At 37.1% G+C, this 27,565-nt stretch overlaps 1 protein-coding gene across 1 annotated transcript in view; it reads left to right on the plus strand.

Moving 5' to 3' along the window:
- Window positions 1-3,541: 3,541 nt before the first annotated feature.
- The window catches only part of dph6 (diphthamine biosynthesis 6), a 97,215-nt gene continuing 73,191 nt past the window's right edge, over window positions 3,542-27,565 (plus strand). Inside the window, exons 1-5 of the mRNA XM_048190198.1 lie at window positions 3,542-3,747; window positions 3,827-3,918; window positions 4,226-4,419; window positions 20,284-20,357; window positions 21,414-21,532. Of these exons, the coding sequence (XP_048046155.1) occupies window positions 3,725-3,747; window positions 3,827-3,918; window positions 4,226-4,419; window positions 20,284-20,357; window positions 21,414-21,532 (502 nt within the window). The 5' untranslated portion in view covers window positions 3,542-3,724. The remainder of the gene's footprint in view (window positions 3,748-3,826; window positions 3,919-4,225; window positions 4,420-20,283; window positions 20,358-21,413; window positions 21,533-27,565) is intronic.

Raw genomic sequence — 27,565 nt, forward strand, 5'->3', positions numbered from 1 at the left:
GCAACAAAATTTGACATGAACTGTCCTATAAATGTTGTTTTATGCTCAAATAGCATCAAAAGCTTACTTATTAGGCTAGACTAGCCAATGCGCATTTGCAGTCCTAAGCGCGAGTCTCAGGTTTCTATGGGAACCGATGCTTCTAACAAAGACTATAGAGTAACACAAGACGCATCACTCATATTGTTTTGAATGGGAGAAAGTGCAATGCGCAATATGGCAGAATAAGTCCCGCCTTCTAAACAGCCAATTGCCGATTTGTAAAGTCATCGCATCACTGCAGCGGCCGTTAGAAGCTCCGGTTCCTATAGAAACAGTCAGACGCGCGCCTCCGAAATGAGATGTGAGATGCGCATTTAGGACTGCGCATGCGCATTAGCTTGATCCAGCCTGAAAAGTTTTTTTGTCATGATTCGAGTTTTTAGAAACAAAATTTATGAGACAGCTGTTGTCAGATTTCAAATATAAAAATTTAATCGAAAGCTTGGCAAACAGCTTAGGAGAATTTGATGTTTTCCCATTCAAAGAGATAGGAGCTGCACTTGAATGCCCCAGAGGCGTTTCAAAGGTGGCCGCCGAGTGAATGACTTGTTTTAAAGGGTTAGTTCACCCAAAAATGAAAATTCTGTCATTAATTACTCATGCCGTTCCACACCCGTAAGACATTCGTTCATCTTCAGAACACAAATTAAGATATTTTTGATGAAATCCGATGGCTCAGTGAGGCCTGCATAGCCAGCAATGACATTTCCTCTCTCAAGATCCATTAATGTACTAAAAACATATTTAAATCAGTTCATGTGAGTACAGTGGTTCAATATTAATATTAAAGCCACAAGAATATTTTTGGTGCGCCAAAAAACCCAAAATAGCGACTTATTTAGTGATGGCCGATTTCAAAACACTGCTTCAGGAAGCTTCGGAGCGTTATGAGGGCATGAGGGTGAGTAATTAATATAAGAAATTTAATTTTTGGGTGAACTAACCCTTTAAAGGGACTTTGCTTCTAATGGGAGCTGCAGTGATGCAATGACTTTACCAATCAGCGATTGGCCCTTTTACTTAGAAGGCGGGACATATTTCTCCATATTGCGCTTTGCAGTTTCTCCCATTCATAACTAATAGGAGTGAACCGTCTTTCTATATCTGTAGTCTTTGAGCATACCAAGTCGAATGATCCCATGTCGGCCATGTTGGGCATCAGCCATTTTGAATTTTGCCTTAAAATGCTGTATTTTTTGGACTCCTGAGGGTATCATTATGAAACTTGGTATGTGTCATTGGCACCATGTCCTGACTCCTGAATGTACTCAAAAAGGTTTCAGACCAGCACCACCTTGTGATCAAAAATTATAATGAAATTTCAAAAAATGCTAAAAGTGTTTGGATAATTTTGCCTAATTTAGTGACCAGTTTGTCTTGATAGATTCCTTGATTCATACCGGGAACAATTATACCAATTATTTGTTAAAAGATATTAAAAGCTTTCTGATTGACCAAACCGTTCTCAAATAACACATCAACTAAACTCGGCAACGCTTTCACATATTGACACCAAACTTTGTATGTGTCATTGTCTCCTAACACTGACCTCACAACATCAATTTGGTAACAGCGCCACCAACATGTGATTGAGTTTATGATTTTTCAGCCATTTTGACCAAAATAATCTAAAAACGTCTTTAATTACTCATTGTTGCAGTTGCTCTGAAGCTCCGAGCTCATCATGTCTTTTTGTGCTTGGACCCTTAATTGTGTCTTGCAGCTATATTTTCAATTTGTTTGTTGGGATTTTTGTTTAAAAGGAATTGATGTTCAAGTGTTTGTATTGTTATTTGCATCAAAATTTATATGTAAATCATGATTTTCATTTACTTTTGAGTCAATTAACATTTCAGCTAAATGAGTGTTTGTTGAGTGATGAGAATCTACAATCAGATCTACAATCAGATTGTTTGTACAATCTACAAACAATTCAATAAAAGAGAAATGCCTGATTCCAGCTAACAGAACATTCTGGGAACAGGTTAAAAAAGACCCGAGAGAGAACATTCCCAAAAATAACCAAGCAGGAACCATATGGGAATATTAGGAGAACGTTCTGCCTGATGAATGCTGAACACTGGATATTTTCAAAATCTCCTTTTGGAAAAACGTAGTCTCATGTTAATTGTTCTGGTTTCAGAATAAATAAACAAACAGCGTACAGTAGCAGAAGCGAGGAAGCAGAGGGCTGGCAAGATGTCTCTTTCAATTGTGTACATTCAGACAGAAGGCGATGCCTTTGGCCGGCTCCGGGGCACGAGGTGAGGAAAGCTCCGGCACAACAACAACACACAGCAAACGCAGCATGAAAGGTGTTTGTGTCGGTGTGCGATTCCCCCTCAGAGGAAAACATCACCTGTGAGAAGATCCAGAATCCAGCAGCATCACGCTCAACAACTAATGCTGTGAGATTTCACTCTTTTGAGGCTAGTTTATTCTCACGTACACCTATAAGGCCAGTGCTCTCATTTGACATCTATGGTTGAATGTTTATGTGCATTTGGATCATTTATTTATCTTCAGAATCTCACAATCCCATTATTACATTCCATTCCCAAACTGGTCAATCAAACTTTTATTATACACACTATACTATAAAAACAATACTCTTCCCTTAAAGGGATAGAAAAATGACCCATCATTTGTGTTCTACTGAAGAAACAAAGTCACCTACATCTTGGATGTCCTGGGGGTAAGCAGATAAACACCAAATTTTCATTTTTGGGTGAACTATCCTTTTAATTCCTTATAGACAACTTGTTTTATTCAGATAAATGGAATCAATACAATACAGTTGATCCATAAATGGCCACCATATTATTTTAAAATAATTAAGCAGAGAGCTTTCTTGTTTTTGATTTGTCGAAATCAAAATTATTAATAAAATATGAATGAACAAAGTTCAAATGTTTGATTGTAGTTTTCTGCAGTCAGCATAACAGTATCCTTATATGCTTTGGTAAATCTTTATTGTGACAAAAAGTTAAAATTATGACTTAAAAGTCATAATTATGAGAAGAAAATTTTAAATTATGAGGTAAAGTCAAAATTATGACATACTAAGTCATGATTATGGGATTAAAAAGTCGAAATGACATACTAAAATCATAATTTTGACTTTGTCATAATTGTGACCGTTGAAATTATGAGATAAAAAGTTACAATTATGACTTAAAAGTCATAATTATGAGATTAAATAGTCAAAATGACATACTAAATCATAATTTTGAATTCACATCATAATTGTGACAGTTGAAATTATGAGACAGAAGTCGAAATTATGACTTTCTATGTCATCACTGACTTTTTGTCATCATTTCGACTTTATCTCATAATTATGATTTAGTATGTCGACTTTGTGTTTCATAATATCGCGTTTTTATGCCATTTTACGTGTCATAATAAAGATTTACCAAAGGAATGTTCATTTTTCTTATGTGGTTTCCACATATAACAGATATTTAAGCGCGTTATTTAGCAGGAGGGCTCGATCAGCGGTCAGTCAGAGCATTTCACTCAGGCAGATCCTCAGACAGCCTTCTCAGGGGTCCTTCAGCCACCCGGAAGAAGCGCCAGTGTTTACAGTCGAGCGGCAGAAACACGTGTGTGATGATCAGCACAGGCTGCAGTTACTGCTCTTGACTTTCTGTCTGTCAGCAGCAGCAGTGAAATAAGCATCATGAGAGTTGTTGCGTTGATCAGGTAACACGACGCTGCGTTTACCGTGATTACAGCGAGACGTGAATGTGCTGAGATTTAAATGTGTGTGTTTGTGTTGCAGTGGCGGTAAAGACAGCTGCTATAACATGATGCAGTGTGTGTCTGCTGGTCACTCTATAGTGGCCCTCGCCAACCTCAGGCCTGCTGCACACGGTGAGAGCATAATAATAACATGCTTTATGATTTCTGAAGGATCATGTGACACTGAAGACTGGAGTATGATGATGAAAATTCAGCTTTGATCACTGGATATAAATTATATTTTACAATATATTCACAAAGAAAACAGCTGTTTTACATTGTAAAAATATATCACTATTTCTACTGTATTTTTGATCAAATAAATGCATCCTTGGTGAGCAGAAGAGACATTAAAAATCTTACCAACCCCAAATTGTGAATGTTTGTGTATATATTTGTGTGTATATATACTGTCAGTAAGGCCAGCATTGTTCGTCAGCTGTTTCAGATGAGCTGGATAGTTACATGTATCAGACCGTGGGTCACCAGGCCGTGGATCTGTTCGCCGATGCCATGGATCTGCCCCTCTACAGGCGCACTATTAAGGGCTCGAGTCTGCAGACGGGCAGAGAATACAGTCAGACTGAAGGAGACGAGGTGGAAGATCTCTATCAGCTGCTCAAGCTCGTCAAGGTGAACCGCTGGCTCTTCTTCTCCATCTTCTGCATGATAAAGTCAACTAGTACTAGCACTCATACTGATCCAACCTGTTAAAGAAACAGATAAATGATGATGTTGAAACTAGGGCTGCTCCCGACCAAAGATTTTTCAAAGGAAAATGGTTTGAGGGCTGAGAAATCGTATTATATGTGACATTGCTAACGTCATTCTACAATACAGAGAAATACTAAACCATAATAATGAGCCTTTAAAATATAAAGCGCTCAAACGCACGCATTAAGCTTGCCGCAGCGCACCGGGAAAAGTAATGATTATGAAGGTGTCTAAAATAAACAGAAAGGAGACTGTCTGAACATTAATAATTTATTAATAAATTAGTGTTTTCTGAGTCAGTGTCAGATGCTGAATGAAGTTGGAGACACATCATCAAAAGAGAGGGAAAATACATGTTATATTAAATATGTAGTAAAGCTCAGTACTAATTTAGTGTTTTGATAATCAATTAATGTGTCGATTATTTCTTTGATTAACATTTTTTCTGCCATCTTATATTTTTTTCTTCATCATGTCCCTGCAGGTTTCCGTGACTAATCTGTAATCAAATTTGTTGTTGATTATTTTCATTAAAGGGGACCTATTATGCCTTTCACAAGATGTAAAATTAGTCTCTGATGTCCCCAGAGTGTGTAAGTGAAGTTTCAGCTCAAAATACCCACAGATAATTTTTTTAGCATGTTAAAATTGCCACTTTTTGGTGTTGAGCAAAAACACGCCATTTCAGTGTGTGCCCTTTAAATGCAAATGACCTGCTGCTCCCGGCCTAAGAGGGGCGGAGCTTCAAGAGCTCATTCTCCGGTGTTAGGATTCAGTCAGGATGCGCTATAATGTCAGAAACTGAATATATGCTGCATGGAGATAGAACAGGTATAGTTTAGTTCAATTATGATTATAACTTATATTGTCTTTTGTTTTAATCCACTATATTAGTAAAAGCCTGTTTACCGATGAGATTTATGACGTTTATTGTACTTAACACAAAAGATGAAGCGTCCGTTTTCACTCTAGAAAATCACTTTAAGAGCTTAATAAAACACAGTGCAAGTGTGCATTAAAATATTATCCATAAACTCTCTCTCTCTCCCTTGCATTATCATCAACATACACAGTGAATTACACAGAAACACTCGTTACAACTAACAGTACACAAATATATAAAGACCTTATGCCTTTTCGGGTGGTGCTTAATAAACTGGTAAACTTTATATCCGTAAATCAACTCCGATGAACTGTAATAAAGTGCTCTCACCTTCATTACTGCTGTATCCAGTATCACTCTGGAGACTGTATGTTTTGTATTGTCTCTTTGTACTGACATTCATTCACAAAGCAGTCCGGTGTGAAATGATTCACGCAGACATAAACGAATTTCTGTAGAGTTGAAGGAGCATTTTCTTTGAAAACAAAATGAATTCATCTCATTTTCAACAGCTCAGATTTAGGGAGTAAATGGAGAGAGTTATGTGGATTAATCCATCCAGCTACAGAACACCTAAAACGCTTGGGAGACATTCTCTTTTCAACTAAACTCGACAAACTTTTATTTTGCAGCAATGGCGGACTGTGTACAACTCGCTGTGAACGCACTCAGAGCGTTTCTATGTTCAAACATCAGTGTCTGTCAACATTCGTGGGCGGGGCCTGTGGCTAATATGACGTCACACTGCCAGGGATCTGGAAACGGCTTGTTCTGAGACACTGTTTATGATTTATGGGGATTAAAAAAAGGAGCGGGAGTTTTTTTTTATCATTATAGGGTGGTTGTGTTCACACACTGCCAACACACATTTATAGCCAAACACCATGTAAAAGTGAATTTTGCATAATTCGTTAAATCCCCTTTAACGAATTTATCAATTAGTTGCTGTAGCCCTATACTAACTGACCCTTCGCCGGGAGTTTGATTGACAGCCGATCTAACCGATCATAACCCAGAATCCACCATTTTGTCCGACAAAGCAGTCAGGGGAGTTAGTAGATTACGTCTGTGGACTTGAACTTGAAAAATGGTGTGTACTGACAACATTCCTTCTGATGTTCATTCATGTTTATTTGATGCTATAAATTAACTGCTAGGAAGAGATGATCGGGTCATGAGCCGTTTGAGCTGAGGCGTTCTGTTGCGACACATTAAAGAGCCACAAAACGGTATTTGTTTAAATTTCTTTAAAAATGATGAAATTTGAGACTGTTTCATATCAAAAGTAACCTGCTCTGTCTTGTCTGTCGACTCGTTGTCAGTGTCAGGACGTGTGGCACATACAAATGACTGATGTTGTCCTCCTATATTTATATACTTAAATGCATGTCGCCCACTGTACTGTTTTCCTAAGGCCACCAGGTGGCGGTGGCACAGGTGCTTGCAGCTTTAATTTTTTTAATTATTTAGGTTAACATTAGAGCGAGCGGCCATGTAAAACAGTTAACGTTAAGCTACTACTACTTGAATCATAAACCACATTTGATGTCGATAATTGATAGGTGAATGTTTGTGAATGGACCAGCCGTGTTAACCCTTAAATGCATGACTGTTTCGCCAATCATTCTTACATATTCGGGTCTTTATTGACCCGGATCAATATCTAACACGGAAGGACCTCTACCTGTCGTGATAATATAAAACTCCTCTGATATTAGAGTAACAATTACAGAAGAATAAAATAAAGCATATTTTGTTACCTTTTGGAGCTTGAAAGGGCTCCGTTTGAGCAGATGTTTTATGCCATCATCACTGTCCTCGTCAGAGCTCATTTCCCAGTAAATTCAGCAAATAATGGGCCAGTTTTATGTTTGAGGTCACGAATATAAGCCCACTCAAACGTATTCTCAAAACTATGTAATTTTCAACATTTTCAAAATCAATATTTTGATCACTAACAGCTTCACCAGATCCATCCAGTGACAGTGACAGTCATATTTGATTGCGTTCAGTACTTGCTCTGCAGTAAATTGCTGAGCCATTTCATGTTTTTCTTATTTCGTTTTCTGTCTAAATGAGTCGTCACATCATCCTTGTGTATCAGACATTGCCACCTTGTGGAATAAAGGTGAATTGCACTTATTCCGTCATCTAAGATTCAATTATTGTTGTGCAGAAAAAATATACGTACACTTATACACACCTCGGGTCGTTAGCGACCCTATACAGTTTTTACAAAAAGTGAATACAAAAATAGGCATTCTTTTATAATTTCATGATTTTTTTCTTGTTATATTCTTTATAATGATTTGATTGAGGAATACCAAGAAGGTTGATGTCTAACTTTAAAAAATGAACGAGGAGGAGGGTAGTGAATGACGTCCTGGGTCACTAAAGACCCGAGGTATGCATTTAAGGGTTAACGATCTGTGACTTCACCACTTCCTGTGGAGTTATTTTGTTTCTTCTGTGACTAACTGACTAAATAATATTTGATCAACCAAACCTCTTCTCGTTGACTAGCGTTTGGTCGACTAGTAGCGGGCAGCCCTTGTTGTAGCCCTTGTGATGGGTCTAATATGTGAGCGAACAGCTGAAGGCAGCACATTTGCCTGGAAAATATCGGTTTTGATGTCCAAATAATTGATTGTGTTGTGATTGATTAATGCGTTGTGTCTGTCAGCGTTTGTGATGTGTTTGCGTGTGAGACTCCTTACGCTGCTCGCATCACTTCCTGTATCTGAGGAGAAATGAGCAGAATGGGAGATTTCAGACTCCCACACAGCATTTCCCCTTATTTTCACACAAGAGTGGCATCAAATTTTAAGGGCTAGTTGTTTTGGGCTGGAGGAGGTTAGATGGACGGCTTCATGCGGCTCTGAACCGCAGACCTGTGCTGGGAATCGCAGGGAATTTAATGATTCTGCTTCCCATTTCAGTTCTTTTGAGGCAGCACAGCCCCATAATTGATGCTGACTATATAGTGCACTAAAACAACATGCTTCTAAAGCACTCAGATAATGAGGAATTACGCTGTGAACTTTGAGCAACATCACAATCTGTTTATAGACCTTTAAAGTCAACATGATATCAAAATGGTGAGTGCAGTTACACTGCACACTGCAGTTACATCTGCATAAATAATGTTATGAGATTAGAGTTTTAAGTATAGGATTATAGGAGGGTTAATAAATTATACTTTTATTTTATGTTAAGTTAAAACTGCCAGTAGGTGGTAGCAAATCACTGTCTTAATGAGTGAGTCATAGAATCATTCATTCAACTGATTCGTTCAAAATGGCTGATTCATTCTGGAACGAAGCAAGTGACTGGGTCACTGAACCGATTCGTTCAAAACCCCGGATTCGTTTAGTAACGAACCAGCACTGTGCAGAGACTCTTTTGCTGTGGCTTGTATGGAACTATTTTCGTTGGAGAAATAGAGCAAAACAGAGAATAGTGACAATATTATGTCTAAATGCCACTTATCACAATATTAACTTTTTGTTCACTGAACTGTTGTATAAAATCAATATCACATTTGCAGCCGTGCTAATATTCTGGAAATATTGATTAATATCATATGTTATAAATATTAAAAAAACTCATACTAAGGTTATTTTTGCCACTATATCTTGAATTTTGGATGCATTTTATTAATTCTGGTGGCATTAATAAAAAATGTCTGACCCTGCTTCAAGAGAAACATCGAAGAAACACTGGTGTCTTTAACAGTGTTGTGTATTGTTTTCACTCTTTAGAAAGAGCGACATATTTGGCAACCATGATTTGAAATAAACTGTGGCGAATGTCAGCGAATTTAAAGTTTGACATCAGGTTAATTACGAAACATGAATCATTAATCATTTCAGTCTATTGACAGCCTTAAGCTACAATTGAAAACATAAAGAGTCATGCTGTTTTGACCATTATTCTCTTTAGATTTAGTCAAATTAACTATAACGAACAGGTTTGCTTACATGGCTTTGTTTTTGAAGTCGTGAATGAAGTTCGAGGTTATGATGGTCGTGTCTGAAATCCCTTGCCAATTATTATGCTTACAGCAAATCTCCTTTTATAAATCTGGTCAATTTCGAAGTGTTTATATCCAAAAGAAACGATCTTGGGAGATGTGATCTGTTAGGTGATTCCGTTGCTTACATTTTGTTTATCAATTGAGGTTGCAATAATTTAGTTTAGTTGTTATAAAGTTGTTCACGAGTTATACAGTTCAAGTAAAGTCAAGTCTCGAGTCATTGGATCCAAATTCAATTCATTTAGTCAGCAAGACTTAAGTCCTTAAAATTGCAAGTCAAGTCATGTGACTCAAGTCGCCCACCTCTGCAAAATGGACAATTTATGTTTTTTATGGAATATTGCAGTGTTTGTTCTTAATGATTTATTGGTGCACATCATTGTTTTATATTCATGTTTCTTGTAATCTTGAATCAGAACAACTTCCCCTAACAGCATATAAGCAATACCACACATGAGCGAGAGCGCTGTTTTCCCCAATATCAGCACTATTGCAAATGTGATCTTGATTTTGTACAACAGTTCAATAAACGATAAGTTAATACAAGGTGTTTTACATTTTACACTCAGAATATTGTTTTTGCTCTATTTCACCAATGAATAGCTCCGAACAGATCCACAGTAAAGCCATCGTGTGCGTCTCTGAGCAACACCTTGATGTTTCCGTTGTGAATGAATCCATGTCTTTGAATGAATTGGTCTAATGAATGATTCAACGACTCACATGACAGTTGCTTTGTCCCTGCATGAATCGGCTGTTTTGAATGAATCGTTTGACTGAATGATTCAATGACTCTCTAGTTAAGATTTGCTGCAACCTACTGGCGAAGGGAGTAAAAATGGTGATATTTTACAATAAGGTTAATTTGTTAACCTTGATTAATGTATTAACTAAGATGAGCTAACAACAATGAATACATTTGTTACAGTATTTATTAATCTTTGCTAATGTTAGTTAATAAAAATACAGTCATTCATTGTTCATGTTAGTTTACTTTGCATTAACTAATGTTAACAAATACAACTCTTGATTTTAATAATGTATTGGTAAATGTTGAAATTAACATTAACTAAGAAATGATTAATAATTGCTGTAGAATTATTGTTCATTCTTCATGCTAATGAAACCTTATGAAAACTTATTGTAAATTGTTACCGTTAAAATGAACTTTTAAATTTTGAAATGTTTTATTTTTCCTAATTCCATTTTCCCCCCAAATTCATTTTTTTCTTTCTGCATTCCATTTTAATGGTTTGATTTTAATCATCAAAAAGCATGCCATTCAATCAAATTCATAAAGCTTTTTTATTTAATTTTTTACAATAATTTTCAGAAATTATGTGCTTTATTTTTTCTGAATGTATGATTTAATTCAAATATATTCAAATTTATTATCAAAAATGTTGGTAATCAAATGAAGGCATAAATCATTAACAGTGTATTTAATCTTTTAAATTGTAATCAAATAAATGAAACAATTCCTGTTATTTTTGGCAAACAAAGTGCTGCACAACATGGAAGAAAAATTGTTTGATTATTCATATTTGTGTGATTATTCATATTCAATTAGAAATTATAATTATCATAATTTCTTCACGTTAAACTGAACTTTTACTTTGGCGCCGGGAGTTTTATTAAATCAGCCCTACATCTGATTTATTCATACAAAATTGACCAAAAATCCATAACATTCAATGACGTTATATACAGTAAATTCCATTTTTATGATTCTGCGATTCTGTCTGTTTTCTGCATCTGAAAACATGTCATGAGAGTGAGGAAGTGATGACAGAATGAGGATTTTTACCTGAACTTTCCCTTTAAATCTCAGTGTACCTGATCAACCCATTCACAGACGTGTCTGAATGTCTGCTGTACTCTAACTGCTGATGTCTAAACATCATGGGGTCAGAGGTCAAGAGGTCACAGGTCATCGCCTCTAGGGGCATCAGATTGTTGACTCCTGATGGTGTGTGTGTGTTCTTGTATATATGGTTTGAGGACACAGATGTGTATAATGACATGGGTATTGCAACGTAAACACTTCCTGTGTCCTTGTAAACCAACTGGTTAAAAAAAACAAAACATACTAAACGGTGTTGTTTTTTTATTATTAAAAAAATGCAGAAGGTTGTCTGTGATGGGTAGGGTTAGTATAGGAGGACAGAATACGGTCTGTATAGGGCCTTATGAAATCTGTTTTATTTTTTCCCAAATTCTATTTTATTCCAAATTCTTTTTTTTTTCTGGGTTCCATTTTAATGGTTAAATTCAAATTTTAGTAATCAAAAAAGCATGTCTAATTAATTGAAATCATGAAACTTATACAATTTAACAATTTATTAAAAATTTAACAAAAAATACATTTTATAAAATAAGTTTTTTTTGTTTTGTTTTCTGTTTTCTGGATTCAGTTTTAATGGTTTAATTAAATTTGAATAATCAAAAAGCATGTCTAATTAATTGAATTAATAAAAACAACAATTTTTTGTTTTGTTTTTTGTTTTTCATAAATTCTGTGTTGTGTATTTTCATTTTTCGGGCAATCAAATGAAGGCATAAAACATTAATTTACCTTTTAAAAATTAATGAAATTAAACAAACTTGTCAAACAAAGTGCTGCACGACAGAGCTTTACTGTTAAAATTAAAACAAATAAAGTTTTAATAATTATTATTATTATTATTATTATTAGTGTTAGTATTATTATTACATTGAGACGTAGCTAAATTCTACTCTACAACAGTAATACATTTCTGTCACTATTTCTTCAAGGTAAACCAAACTTTTATTTTGACAGGTTGCAGTGAAGACCTTTGTGTTTCTGTGTGTTTATGATATGACGAGAGTTTTTCTCAAATGAAACGATAAAATGCTCATGATGTGACTCTCAGGGTGGCTCTGAAGATGAAGTTCATGCGTTCATGTCTTCATATAGTGAGGCGTCAGAGGCTGAAAACACAGCGAGCGTCACGCATGCTTCAGTGTGTGTGTGTGTGTGTGGCAGGCTAAATGAAACCGCGTCATTCATTCACACAGACACACAGAGTCTTTCTGTGGTTTAATATTCACAGACACTAGTCTATATCGCGATTTGATTTAAGTGTACTGACCTACTTTTTATTTATTCATCAAAAATTTGACAAATTCCATGACAATCTGCGTTATTACAGTACAGGACGGCCTCGTACTGAAGTGTGATGTTTGAAGTGCAGCGTTGGTTTATAGAGGGTTAGACAGTCGTTGTGTTTACATGATGTTGATCGCCACTGAAAATAATGTTGAGCTCATTCCTCAGTTTTTCACTGTATTGAAATGCACATGTCAAGCCGGTGTCTTAATTTAGCACAGAAATAGTGTTATTAGAGATGTAGTGATGATGCTGCTGCTGTTGTGTTCAGATAAACCTGTGTTTGGATTGTTTGCAGTGTACAGGAGATTCTCTTACTCATATCCAGCTCTTAAAGTCACCATGACATCTAAACTGATCATTCTTATTTTTTTAAATGGAATATTGCAGTGTTTATTCTAAATGATTTATTCGTGCACATCATTGTGTTAAATTCATGTTCCTCATAATCTTGAATCAGAATATCTTCTCCTCCCTCTTGCAGCATCTCTTGTCTGATGATGAGGGCGGGGCAACCTGTCACTCAAATGAGATCCACCAATAGCAAACCACAACCATCCAATCAATTCCCCACATACAAAACTAAGCCCCGCCCTACATTTGTTCTTGTTTGACAGGCAGTTGGATATACAACACAGTAGCGAAGAAAAGATTATAGCAACTCCTTATTCTTGATGACTTTAATGTTTATTAACAAACACACTCTTTATATACACTACCGTTCAAAAGTTTGTTGTCTGTTAGAATTTTTTTTAAGATGAATTATTACTTTTATTCATCAAGGATGCATTAAATTGATCAAAAGTGTCAGTAAAGGCATTTAAAATGTTAAAAAAGATTATATTTTAAATACATGCTATTCTTTTGAACTTTCTATTCATCAAATAATCCTGAAAAATAAAATGTATCACAATTTCCACAAAAATATGAACTGTTTTCAACATTGATGATAATCATAAATGTTTCTTGAGCAGCAAATCATCATATCAGAATGATTTCTGAAGGATCATGTGACACTGAAGACTGGAGTAATGATGCTGAAAATTCAGCTTTGCATCACAGGAATAAATTACATTTTACTATATATTCACATAGAAAACAGATATTCTAAATTGTAATAATATTTCACAATTTTTACTGTATTTTTGCAGTCTTGGTGAGCAGAAGATACATTAAAACATTAATCAAACACAGAATTGTGCTAATATGCTGCTGAAACAGCTGTTTAAATGGTCTCTGTACATTTATAATTGTAATTCAGAATTATTGTTCACATTTCAGTTTTACATAATTCATTACAGTATTTATTTTACTCTTTTTGCCGATGCATGTGTTTTTTTTTGCACAAGTTTCTAGCGCTATTTCAGCATCAGATCATCAAGAATGCTAAAAAAAAAAATTATACATTCATTTTGATGATGACAAAATTAGCCAAATAAAAAAAAAGTTCCTTTGTCCGTCCAAATTATTTCAGGATATCAAAAAGATTTTTTGTTAAAGCGCGCGTGTATGTGTGTGTCAGAAGAGCGTGGTTTGATTTTGGGTGACAGGAAGCGTACGATAATGAGCTGTTAAATCTCTGCTACAGGAGAGAGAGCGTTTTAGCATCAGAAGTGTGTTCTGTTTGGGAAGTGTGATATTTTAAAAGATTCATCCAGCACTTTGACTTAATTAGATGTTATCTTTTGAGCAAATGACGCTTGGAGCAGAAAGGAATGGCTGTGTTTTAGGTGTGCCGTTCAGTGTGTGTGATGGTGCAATAGTGCCATCTATAGCTGCACACGTGAAGTTTCTGCTCTTCAGGAATCAAAAGAGGTTTTATTCTGCATTATTATTAATGGAAAGCTGTTTATATATCTCTTTACACAGTATGATGACATGCACATGTGCTGTAAATGTCTCGGTGCTTCATGTGTGTGATTTGAGATGGGAATCATGATTGGAGATTGAGTTGATGTTCATCATGTCATATAGACTGATAGAAAAAAATAATAATTCTAATGAAATTTTCTGTCAAAAATGCCTTCATTGCCCCCATATGTATGGAAGTTCCTGAATTTTTTTTTTGCATATTGATTATTTTGACTTTGTTTTTTTTTTAATTAGAAGTGATTGTTTTTTGTTTTTGTTTGCTTACAGCGATCCTCAAATATGATTATGATGGGTTTTGAGAATAATAGAACAGATGAAATCCTCACACATCAAAAACACAGCAGTCCTTTCAAGATCTGTGAAGAAAACAATGAAATTTCAAGTCAGAGCAGAGAAGACGAATATCGACGGGTCTGTTTGTGGCTCTGCTGTGAGATTGTGTGAAATATAATGACGGCGCGAGCTTTCAGCAGATCTGTGAACAATAAAATATCGCTCCGTTCTGCTTTTATGTGCATGATACAATACGACTGTATATGTTAATTATTATCATAGTTAAAACAGTTACACTATGTAATAGTCTTAGTTAAAGGATTAGTTCACTTCAGAATTAAAATTTCCTGATAATTTACTCACCTCCATCATGTCATCCAAGATGTTCATGTCTTTCTTTCTTCAGTCGAAAAAGAAATTAAGAGGAAATCATTCCAGGATTTTTCTCCATATAGTGGACTTCACTGGGGTTCAGCGGGTTGAAGGTCCAAATGTCAGTTTCAGTGCAGCTTCAAAGAGCTCTACATGATCCCAGACGAGGAATAAGAGTCTCATCTAGAGAAACCATCGGTCATTTTATAAAGAAAATAAAAATTTATATACTTTTTAACCACAAATGTTCGTCTTGCACTGCTCTGTGATGCTCCACGCATGCCGTAATCATGTTGGAAAGGTCATGCGTGACGTAGGAAGAAGTACCACGGTAGGGTGAAAAACTTCAACTTCAAAATGTCTGACATCGTTGTTTTACCTTTTTTTGTAAAGGGAGTTTCGACTTAGTCTTTGCATGTTCGCTTACATAATGCGTGACCTTTCCAACATGATTACGTTCATGCGTGGCGCATCACAGAGCAGTGCAAGATGAGCATTTGTGGTTAAAAAGTATATAAATTTTTATTTTCTTTAGAAAACGGCCGATGGTTTCTCTAGATAAGACTCTTATTCCTCGTCTGGGATCGTGTAGAGCTCTTTGAAGCTGCACTGAAACTGACATTTGGACCTTCAACCCGTTGAACCCCAGTGAAGTCCACTATATGGAGAAAAATCCTGGAATGTTTTCCTCTTAATTTCTTTTCGACTGAAGAAAGAAAGACAAACATCTTGGATGACATGGGGGCGAGTAAATGAACTGGTCGTTTGGGCCGGATGATTATTGTCGGAGGCTCCACATGCTCATGTCATGAGATTCAGCGAGCGCTCGGTCACCGTTAGATGTTCAAACGCTTGCTTCCGCCGGCGCGTGTGAGAAACACACTCAAATCAGAGGCGGAGCTACATCTGCTCTTTAAGAGCCTCACGGGCCCCGCGCTCCGCTCCATTATCGACATCAGCAGACGGGCCGGCCCCGTGAGAGCGGGGTCCATCAGGCCCTCCAAACACGCCTTTGTTTACTCTCTTCCTCCTCGGCTCCAGCTTTTATCCGGCGGCTTCCGTGGAGCTGCAGGTGTCCAGGTGGATTTCTGGGGGCCACAGGACCAGGCCGATCGATCGCTCGAGGTGTCAGGAGCGAAAAAAAATCAAACCCGTCTCTGATTACTTCCACATTACTGCTGAAAAAGAACATAAAAAGAAATGGATACCTTTAAACCTGCTTAATACATAAATGATGACCTCTCGGGTCACTCCCGGGACGCCCGCGATCGATGCGAGAGCTAATAGAAGAGAGCTTTACCTGTGTGGAGGAACGCTGAACGCTTCATCCTCATTACAGAAGCCGCTGCCGCCACAGTTATTTGATTACTGTCGACGTGACATTTACATTGCAGCGGGTCTTAAAGTCTTCATGTTACGTTCTGCTGCAGCTCCTGTTTGTTCTGCTCTGTGTTTTGAAGCAAAATAAAAGATGTCATCATTTACTCACCCTCGTATTGATCCAAACTCTGCTATTTTAGGATCATTGAGAGACTGTTAGAGTTTATATCAGTATTTATTTTTAAATGATCTGTTTTCATTATAGTTTTAAAGTTACTGTGTTTTTCTCACATTTATTGTTTATACATATATACACTACCCGGTAAGACTTTTTAAAATGGTTTTTAAAAGGAGTCTCTTCTGCTCAACAAGGCTTCATTTATTTGATCCAAAATACAGCAAAAACAGTAATATTGTGAAATATTTTTACAATGTATATTCATATAGTCATAATTCTGTGTTGTCTATGATTTTTTTAATGTTTTTGAAAGTCTCTTCTGCTCACCAAAGCTGCTTTTATTTGAAAAAATACGGTAAAAACAGTGAAATATTATTAGTTTAAAACGTTTTCTATGTGAATATATAGTAAAGTGTAATTTATTCCTGTGATCAAAGCTGAATTTTCAGCATCGTTACTCCAGTCTTCAGTGTCACATGATCCTTCAGAAATCATTCTAATATTATGATTTGCTGCTCAAGAAACATTTATGATTATTTTCAATGTTGAAAAAAGTTTTTTTTTTTGATGAATAGAAAGAATTTGATGAATAGAAAGTTCAAAAGAACAGCATTTATCTGAAATATAAAGCTTTTGCAACATTATGAATGTCTATATTGTAACTTTTGATCAATTTAATGCATCCTTGCTGAATAAAAGTAGTAATTTCTTTCATCCCCCCCCCCCCCCCCCCATGTAAAAAACAATTATAAAAAATAAACAACTCTTACTGACTCTAAACTTTTGAACGGTAGTGATAATGTTACAAAAGCTTTTTTGCTAATATTTGTAGCCAATTTACAGGGGTGTAACAATGACTTTATAAAGATGGCAGCTAGGGCTGCACGATTAATCGCATGCTATTCTCACGCGCATTTCGTCAGTAAAGCCGGTTCCCTGATTACCGCTAAATCGCCATCACCTGCTTTCAAATGAAGCGGCATTTAATAGACAGAGCCGTAGGTCACTGAAAAGCCACGCAATATCGCGTTCATATCGCAGATGAATCGCCTGCGATAATGAACGCGATATTGTGTGGCTTGTCCGTGAACTACGGCTCCGTCTATTAAAAGGCGCTCCGTTTAAAAACAGGTGATGGCGATTTAGCGGTAATCAGGGAACCGGCTTTACTGACGAAATGCGCGTGAGAATAGCATGCGATTAATCGTGCAGCCCTAATGGCAGCATCATTATTTTATTTTATCACAGAGATTGGTAGATCTATTAGTAAAATCGGTTGACTTTAGCAATCTTTGTTTCATTATATGCCAACAGTGACGGTTCAAAAATGGCAAAAAGCACTTCTTGTGCTTTTTGCCTCAAATTTGCAATGCCTGTAACTCAAGAATTAATAAAGATATCGTAATATCCTTTTAGATTCTGGTTCTTAACAAACTTTCCTTTTGGTATCTTCATTTTAAAGGCCCTCAATGGTTCAATCCCAGAGATATGGAGATCTTAATGTGGCTCCATGAGTAAATTGGTCAATTGTACACATTTTCAGTGGTCAAAAACCAAATGTGCGTCACTTTGCACACAGCTGATACTTTTTTCTTTTAAAGAGGAATATCTGAAGAACAAATAATGTTGAAATTAGAAATGTATCTAATTTTTTTCCCATCAGCTCAATTACATAGTCATATAACAATCCTGTCTGAGTGCCATAAATATTCTTTTTCTAAAGCTGTCATGCCTAGATTCTCATTATTAATAAACTTTCCTTTTGAAATCTTCATTTTCAAGGTCCTATATAGTTCAGTCCCAGATATTGGAACCCCAATGAGACTCCATGTCCAAATTGTTGAATTTTACCCATTTTCAGTGGTCAAGAACCAAATTGGCTCCAAATCAGTCATTTTCACCATGTTACTAGAAACAAAAATTTTGTAAAATAAAATATAATTGGGTGTTTAAAGATATCTATTGTAATGTTAAATGTACAGAATGCAATTAGACAGTGTAATAAAATAAACACGTTTTTTTGGATGTGTGGCCTGTAGTTTCTTGACTTCAGTTGCTTTTCAGTGCAATCTAGCGTTGTCTTTCTTCTTGTTCTTGTTTAAGATGCATTGGAGGAAGTATTCAGAGTTCTATAGTTTAATTAATTACTAGTCAAATCAAATTATGTTGAAACAAATTAAATTGTTCTGAATTTGCAAAAAATAAAAAAAAAAATTAAAAAAATCAAAAAAAAAATTGAATTGATTCATCAACATGAACAATGACTGAATTTCATTCTGTCCTCATGTAACGCTTCATCTGATTTATGCATGATGCACAATCGGTCGGAATCAGTCAGGCGTCTGTGGAAAAGAACTGCGTGAAGATTCATCAGAAGTTCTCCTGTGTTCATGAGTAAATAACAGCACGCCGGGTTTATTTCAGCGGTTCATGTTGAGTCGGCGTGAGGTTGCTGTTTGTTTGCCTCATGGGAACGGCTGAACGAGAGACTCTGATCATGTCACACACACGCTAACAGTCCCAGTGCTAGATAAAGAGTCTAGCCTAAAGCTCTTGTAATTTGTTTGTGTTTTCTGCCTAATGTAGTTTGCTCAATCTTGTTTAGTGATGATGGAAAGCGATAGGCCTTATCTTGGTTTGCCAAAGGCATGAGCGTCTGACGGCGCTTGAACGGCGCTCCAGCAGTGACGTTACCCTGTTTTCACGTCTGAAGTTTGACCACTGGGATGAACTGAGCACGAGTTACTCACATTGAATGAGATTGGGACGGAATTCAGACTCGGTACAAATACTTGAGATTTCATGAAACGGCAGAAATAGAAACACTGCGACTGACTGAATGTAGCGTTGCGTCTGGTTAGGTCTCTGTGTTCATGTGTGTTTATTGATCATCAGGCTGACTGAGGCTGGTGGAATTTCTGTATGTGATGTTTACATGATGTTTAAAGGGGTGGTTGATTATGATTTGACTTTTTTAATTTTAGTTAGTGTGTAATGTTGCTGTTTGATCATAAACAACATCTGCAAAGTTACGATGCTCAAAGTTCAATGCAAAGGGAGATATTTTCTTTTACAGAAATTGCTTTTTAAGAACTACAACAAACAGATGTTAGGGACTACAACAAAGCTTTTACACCGGACTGCTTCACAAACGAGGGTCAATTCAACACAAAACATGACGGCACATGCTAGTGGATGAGTTGAATCAACTCCACAGCAACTACATCAAATTTATCCACTAACCATTCAGAAACGTCCAGTTTCATTCTAAAAGTTGTAACTTCTTCCTGAGTCTCTCCATCAGTGTCGACTCCGGTTTGAACAATGTAAGGCTGAACACCGTTACTGACAATCCTCATTTTGGCTGCGTGAGATTCTCCAGCTTTGTTGTTGTTGAGCTGTTAAAGCTCCGCCCTCTTCTGGAAAGGGGGCGGGAGCAGCAGCTCATTTGCATTTAAAGGGACACACACAAAAACGGTGTGTTTTTGCGCACACCCAAATAGGAGCAAATTTGACAAGCGATAATAAATGATCTGTGGGGTATTTTGAGCTGAAACTTCACAGACACATTCTGGAGACACCAGAGACTTATATTACATCTTGTGAAAGGGGCATTATAGGATCCCTTTAAGGCATCGCTGGATGTGGGATTTAAACCTGCAGCTCCTTGTACATCATCTCAGATCTGACTCTCTTTCCTCCATCCTCTGGTTGTTCAGGAGGAGACACATGTGGAGGCCGTGTCTGTCGGGGCCATTCTGTCGGACTACCAGAGAGTACGTGTGGAAAATGTGTAAGTGGAGCTCCTTTCTCTTGTTTCTCCTTTCCCTTTCTCACACATAACAGACTGCATTATGTCATTGGGTAATTCAAAAAACGGCAAGCCAATGTGCCAGAGACTTGTGTGGAAAATAAATAAATATAAATAACACCAATCGGGTGACCATCCTGACTCAGGCCTGCCCTTTCCGACAGCTTGGCTCCTTACAGCTATTGAGTTGTGGTTTTGCTCATGTTCATTTCCTCAAGCTGAACCCAACGACTGCTATGAGGCGTTTGAAGTTTATCTATAAAGTATATTAACAGATTTGTATGCAAGGCAATTTTATTTATATAGCACATTTCATACACAATGTGCTTTACGTAGAAAAGGAATATAAAATAATCAAGTGCATAAGAAATAATGCCTAAATATATGTGTCATTGGAAAAATAATGGCTGTTTCCAAACAGGTTCCTTGAACACTCCTCCTGTCTCTCATTGGTCAGATGAACTGAGGAAAATTTATGTGATTGTTTGAGTCAGAAGTTGACATTTAAGATCAAGGTTATAAAAGTGTCAGTGTTTACTCTCTTTAGGATGTCAAACTATTAGTGACTGATTTATTGTGACTCCGAACATTAAATGCACTAGTTTGTGTGACGCTGACACGGCTCAATCCTGGTCTCCGCAGCCGTGTTTCCCTGCAGCTCACTTGAGCTGTGCATGTAGCCGCACATACCGCTGTCAGTCAGCTATTGTTCCTCCGCAGGGTAAGTGGTGTAACCCTACCTGTATACCTGACAGCCCATGAGGCCACAGGGCACAGCCGTATCGTGCTAATCGTCCCTAATCGCCCAAGCTCTCAGTTTGACCTGTGATGCCGGCATTGAGCGGACGTCCACCTATGTCACATGAGCGTGCTGGTGGCGTTCGGCCAAGCCAGAGAGCGAGCGCTAATTGTCTTTGAAGTTGTGTCAGAGTGCCGCCCTCTTTTCACTTCACATCCATCTGTATCTTCTTCCACGCCTGCTTAGTTTGCTTTGTATTTCTCTCATTTCTCCACTTGACGCTGTGGCTCTCTCTGCAGGTGTGCGAGACTGCAGCTCCAGCCGCTGGCGTACCTGTGGCGCCGAGACCAGGCCGAGCTGCTCAGAGAGATCATATCAAGTGGCCTCAACGCCCTCCTCATCAAAGTGGCGGCGTTCGGTGGGTGACGGCCTCTAAACCGGGCAGGGCTTGAGCAGTCCAGCCACTATTGAGGTTTTAAAACGATCCTCCTCTTAGACTGGCAGACGGTCAGGTTGGGCTGCACGATTTGGGGAAAAAATCTAATTGAGGTTTTTCTGATTGAAGGTTGCGATTTTAAGAGCTTTAAAAAGCGTTTGTTTGTAGGGCTACACAATTTTTTGTTCATGTTGATTATATATCAATATGGCTATAAAATAATAATGATAATTTATTAAATGTTATTATTATTACTAAATAAAAATATAAAAAATACTAAATAGCAACAAGATAAGAAATATTACTATTTGTAATATTTCACTGTAATAATACAAATACAAAGTGTATAGGAAGATGGTTGCATTCACTTTGAAACATGCAGCACATATTTGTTTAATTAAATCACACACTTTAAGATTTGATAATTGCACTAAGCCAAATGGCTGTTTCGGTTATATTTTGTTTAATCGTGCAGCCCTATGTTCAGGTGACGCAGGGCTGAAAATAGCAATAAACACAGAACAAATCCCAAAATCTTCAGTTGGTAACACTTTATTTTAGGGCTGTACAACGATTAATCGCGATTAATCGTTTGCTAAATAAAAGTCTGTGTTACGTAATATATGTGTGTGTTCTGTGTATAATAATTATGTATATATAAATACATGCACATACATGTATAAATTTAAGAAAAAATTATATTTATATATAAAATATTTATATTTATATGTAATATAAATTATATATAAATATGTACATTTATACATGTATATATTTCTTAAATTTATAAATGTATGTGCATGTATTTTAGGGTATTTTAACTAGTTGCTTATTAGCATGCATATTACTAGAATATTGGCTGTTTATTAGTACTTATTAAGCACATATTAATGCTTTATTCTGCATGACCATATTCTATATCCCTTAATCCTACCCAATACCTGAACTTAACAACTACCTTACTAACTATTAATAAGCAGTAATTTAGGAGTTTATCGAGGGAAAAGTCGTAGTTAATAGTTTATGTGTGTTCCCTATACTAAAGTGTTACCCTTCAGTTTGACCTGCACAGAAGCACAGTTTCTGATTCTGTTGATTGAAAGGCTACGCATTATAAAACATTACAAATATAGACAAGTGCCATACGATATACAGCACTACAAATACAGTATCTGCAGTATCATGTATATACCACCATAATTCAATGATGTTTTTACAGTTTTTGAAAAACTGAGGTACAGTGAGAATCATTTTGTAATGTCATTGATCTTGTGGGATGCCTGCAACTTTGCAGCCCAGATCAGATGACATCAGTAATTCACACTTGAGTGGTTCGTCAGATGATGTTTGTGTTGGAACACACACAGGGTGTCTTTGCCCAGATTGGAATCTCATTTAATCCTTGAAATGGCTGTGGTGTCACCTGCTCTCTCACTCCTGTTTCACGCGCCGCCGCAAAAGAAACACTGATCAGGTTCCACACTAAAAGTTGAACTGAGGGCAAATGTTTTTGTGGTGGTCTGATGTGCATGTATTTACACAATGGACATGTGTGGATTGATAGAAATAGAGATAGAATATCAACATTCGAGATGTGAGTTTAAAATTGATTAGTAACCAAAAACCGCATGCTGCTGAAACAGGACTTAAATAAAGCTAAAGGCTCTGCTTCACATTGTGCCCGAGAACGGCCCTTACCAATAACATGACCATGACATCTCCTTATCATCATTGTAACATCATTGTAACATCTCTGCAACATCACTGTAACATCTCCTTAACATCACCATACCATCATTGTAACATCTCTGCAACATCACTGTAACATCTCCTTAACATCACCATACCATCATTGTAACATCTCTGCAACATCACTGTAACATCTCCTTAACATCACCATACCATCATTGTAACATCACTGTAACATCTCCTTAACATCACCATACCATCATTATAACATCATCGTAACATCTCTTTAGCATCTCCACAACATCACCATACGGAGTTGTAACCACCATAAACATCACTGTAACATCTAATTAACATCACCATTATTGTAACCTCACCGTAATATCTCTGTAGCATCTCTTCTTTTTTGCTTTATACAAAAATCCTTTTTTTTCTGTAGCATCTCCACAACACCACTGTAACATCTACATAACATCAACACACATCAATGTAACATCACCATAAACCTCACTGTAACATCATTGTAGCATCTCCACAACACCACTGTAACATCTCCCTAACATCACCATACATCAATGTAATATCAGCGTAAACCTCACTGTAACATCATTGTAGCATCTCCACAACACCACAGTAACATCTCTCTAACATCACCATACATCAATGTAACATCAGCGTAAACCTCACTGTAACATCATTGTAGCATCTCCACAACACCACTGTAACATCTCTCCTAACATCACCATACATCAATGTAACATCAGCGTAAACCTCACTGTAACATCATTGTAGCATCTCCACAACACCACTGTAACATCTCCCTAACATCACCATACATCAATGTAACATCAGCGTAAACCTCACTGTAACATCACTGTAGCATCTCCACAACACCACTGTAACATCTCTCTAACATCACCATACATCAATGTAACATCAGCGTAAACCTCACTGTAACATCACTGTAGCATCTCCACAACACCACTGTAACATCTCTCTAACATCACCATACATCAATGTAACATCAGCGTAAACCTCACTGTAACATTCATTGTAGCATCTCCACAACACCACTGTAACATCTCCCTAACATCACCATACATCAATGTAACATCAGCGTAAACCTCACTGTAACATCATTGTAGCATCTCCACAACACCACTGTAACATCTCCCTAACGTCACCATACATCAATGTAACATCAGCGTAAACCTCACTGTAACATCACTGTAGCATCTCCACAACACCACTGTAACATCTCTCTAACATCACCATACATCAATGTAACATCAGCGTAAACCTCACTGTAACATCATTGTAGCATCTCCACAACACCACTGTAACATCTCCTTAACATCACCATACATCAATGTAACATCAGCCATAAACCTCACTGTAACATCATTGTAGCATCTCCACAACACCACTGTAACATCTCTCTAACATCACCATACATCAATGTAACATCAGCGTAAACCTTCACTGTAACATCATTGTAATATCTTGTTAGCATCTCTACAACATCACTGTAACATCTCCGCAACATCACCATACATCAATGTAACATCAGCCATAAACCTCACTGTAACATCATTGTAATATCTCCTTAATATCACCATTCCACCATTGTAACGTCACCATAAACCTCACCGTAACATCATTTTAATATCTTGGTAGCATCTCCGCGACATCATCATACCATCATTGTAACCACCATAAACATCACTATAACATCATCGTAACATCTCATTAGCCTCTACTTAACATCACCATACCATTATTGTAATCCTCACTGTAACAACATCGTAATATCTCTGTAGCATCTCTCTTTTTTCTTTATAGAAAAATCCTTTTTTTTTCTGTAGCATCTCTGCAACATCAGTGTAACATCTCATCAACATCACTATGCCATTATTGTAACCTCACTGTAACATCATAAACCATAAACCTCACCACAACATCAGTGTAACATCTTTGTTGACATCATAGTAACATCACCGCAACATCTCTTTAGCATCTCTTTAACATCACTGTTAAATCTCCGTAACATCACTGTACCATCATTGTAACGTCACCATAAACCTCACCGTAATATCATCGTTACATCTCTGTAGCCTCTACTTAACATCACCATACCATTATTGTAACCTCACTGTAACAACATCGTAATATCTCTGTAGCATCTCTCTTGTTTCTTTATAGAAAAATCCTTTTTTTTCTGTAGCATCTCTACAACATCACTGTAACATCTCCGCAACCTCACCATACATCAATGTAACATCACCATAAACCTCACTGTAACATCATTGTAATATCTCCTTAATATCACCATTCCACCATTGTAACGTCACCATAAACCTCACCGTAACATCATTTTAATATCTTGGTAGCATCTCCACAACATCACTATACCATCATTGTAACCACCATAAACATCACTATAACATCATCGTAACATCTCAGTAGCCTCTACTTAACATCACCATACCATTATTGTAACCCCACTGTAACAACGTCGTAATATCTCTGTAGCATCTCTCTTTTTTTCTTTATAGAAAAATCCTTTTTTTTTCTGTAGCATCTCTGCAACATCAGTGTAACATCTCTGCAACATCACCATAAACCTCACTGTAACATCATTGTAATATCTCCTTAATATCGCCATACCACCATTGTAACGTCACCATAAACCTCACCGTAACATCATTTTAATATCTTGGTAGCATCTCCGCAACATCACCATACCATCATTGTAATGTCACCATAAACCTCACCGTAACATCATTGTTACATCTCTGTAGCCTCTACTTAACATCACCATACCATTATTGTAACCTCACTGTAACATCATAAACCATAAACCTCTCCACAACATCAGTGTAACATCTCTGTTGACATCATAGTAACATCTCTTTAGCATCTCTTTAACATCACTGTTATATCTCTGTAACATCACTGTACCATCATTGTAACGTCACCGTAAACCTCACCGTAACATCATTGTAACATCTCTGTAGCATCTCTGCAACGCCACCATAAAATAACTTCTTCAGCTGCAAAATTTAACACACATTTTTAATTTCCTCTTTCAAGCTGCAGGTTTTATTAAATTAGCATTTGAGATCAATTTACATGCATCATTTTTAAAGTTGCAAATAAATGTCGAGATGTTGCAAAATGTGCAAAAACAGCTTGTCACTGGGAAAGTACCCTTAACGGACAAATTTAACTTATCTGCTCCTAAAAAGTGCTTTAGAGCAGTACATACCCTTAAGGTACAACTATGGACCATTGAGGGGTAAATAATGTACAAAGATCCCTAAAGTTACAGTTATAGGCACAATTTTTACGGAGTTTTTACTGAGTATACGCGTTTTGAAATGATGAGTATGTTTGTGTGTTAACACTAATGGACTGGTAACTGTGAACTGGAGAAGGTTATGTCTCAGTAGCTCTTTTGCATATAATGTTTATATTCAGCTTTAAAGCTTGAATGATAAGAATGTAAATGTGGAGTTGTAAATCTTCTGTCCCTTTCTATTATTTGAAGGGTTTCAGATGAATTGGGATTACTTCTTGTTTTTTTTTTCTATCAAAATCCCTTTTTTTCCCCCAAATCCCGTCCCGTGTCTTATCTGCGCTCTTCTAAATGTGTTTTTAAGCTGATAATTCAGTGTGTGAATATGAGCGATCACACCGTCTGTGTTTTAAACCCTTCAGCTGCAGGAGACAGAATTACACTCGAGAGGATCTTTGTGGTGTTTTTTTTTTTTGCTTGTTTAGACTGATACACACTGGATCCGTGTGTGTGTGTTGAAGGAATGTTAAATATCAGCCGACGCCGAACGCTTGTCCAAATGAGCCCTGAGCTATCTGCCGGCACAGCTTACCCCCAAACCCCTACAGCACCGCCGGCTCTTGACAGAATCATCCTCTAAAAGCAAATTCCCCACATGTCTGGAAGAGTGTAATTATGCGCGCACACCGAGGTGTGTGTTTTCTGCTTGGCTACAGGTAGTTGGGGAAGATGTTATCACGACTGGCTTTTCACCTGGCCTCAGGCAGCGGTAATTAGAAATTAGAGGGTTGGGATGGACTTACACTGCCACAGGCCGTCAGGCAGCGCTGCAGTAATTGCGGCTTTCGTGGGTTTCATGGGTCAGGGCCGCGGGGTGAGCTACATGTGTGTATTGGGTGACAGAGGTGTGTTGTACGTTCACATACACCACAGGTGGAAATAAAGGCTCGTGACGTGATAAATGTCTTTAAATGTGTGCCTGCTTACGACTGTGATAAAAATAACAATTACACCTAAACCTTTGTATT

Source organism: Megalobrama amblycephala, linkage group LG5 (genome assembly GCF_018812025.1).
Source record: "Megalobrama amblycephala isolate DHTTF-2021 linkage group LG5, ASM1881202v1, whole genome shotgun sequence".
Classification (NCBI taxonomy): Eukaryota; Metazoa; Chordata; class Actinopteri; order Cypriniformes; family Xenocyprididae; genus Megalobrama; species Megalobrama amblycephala.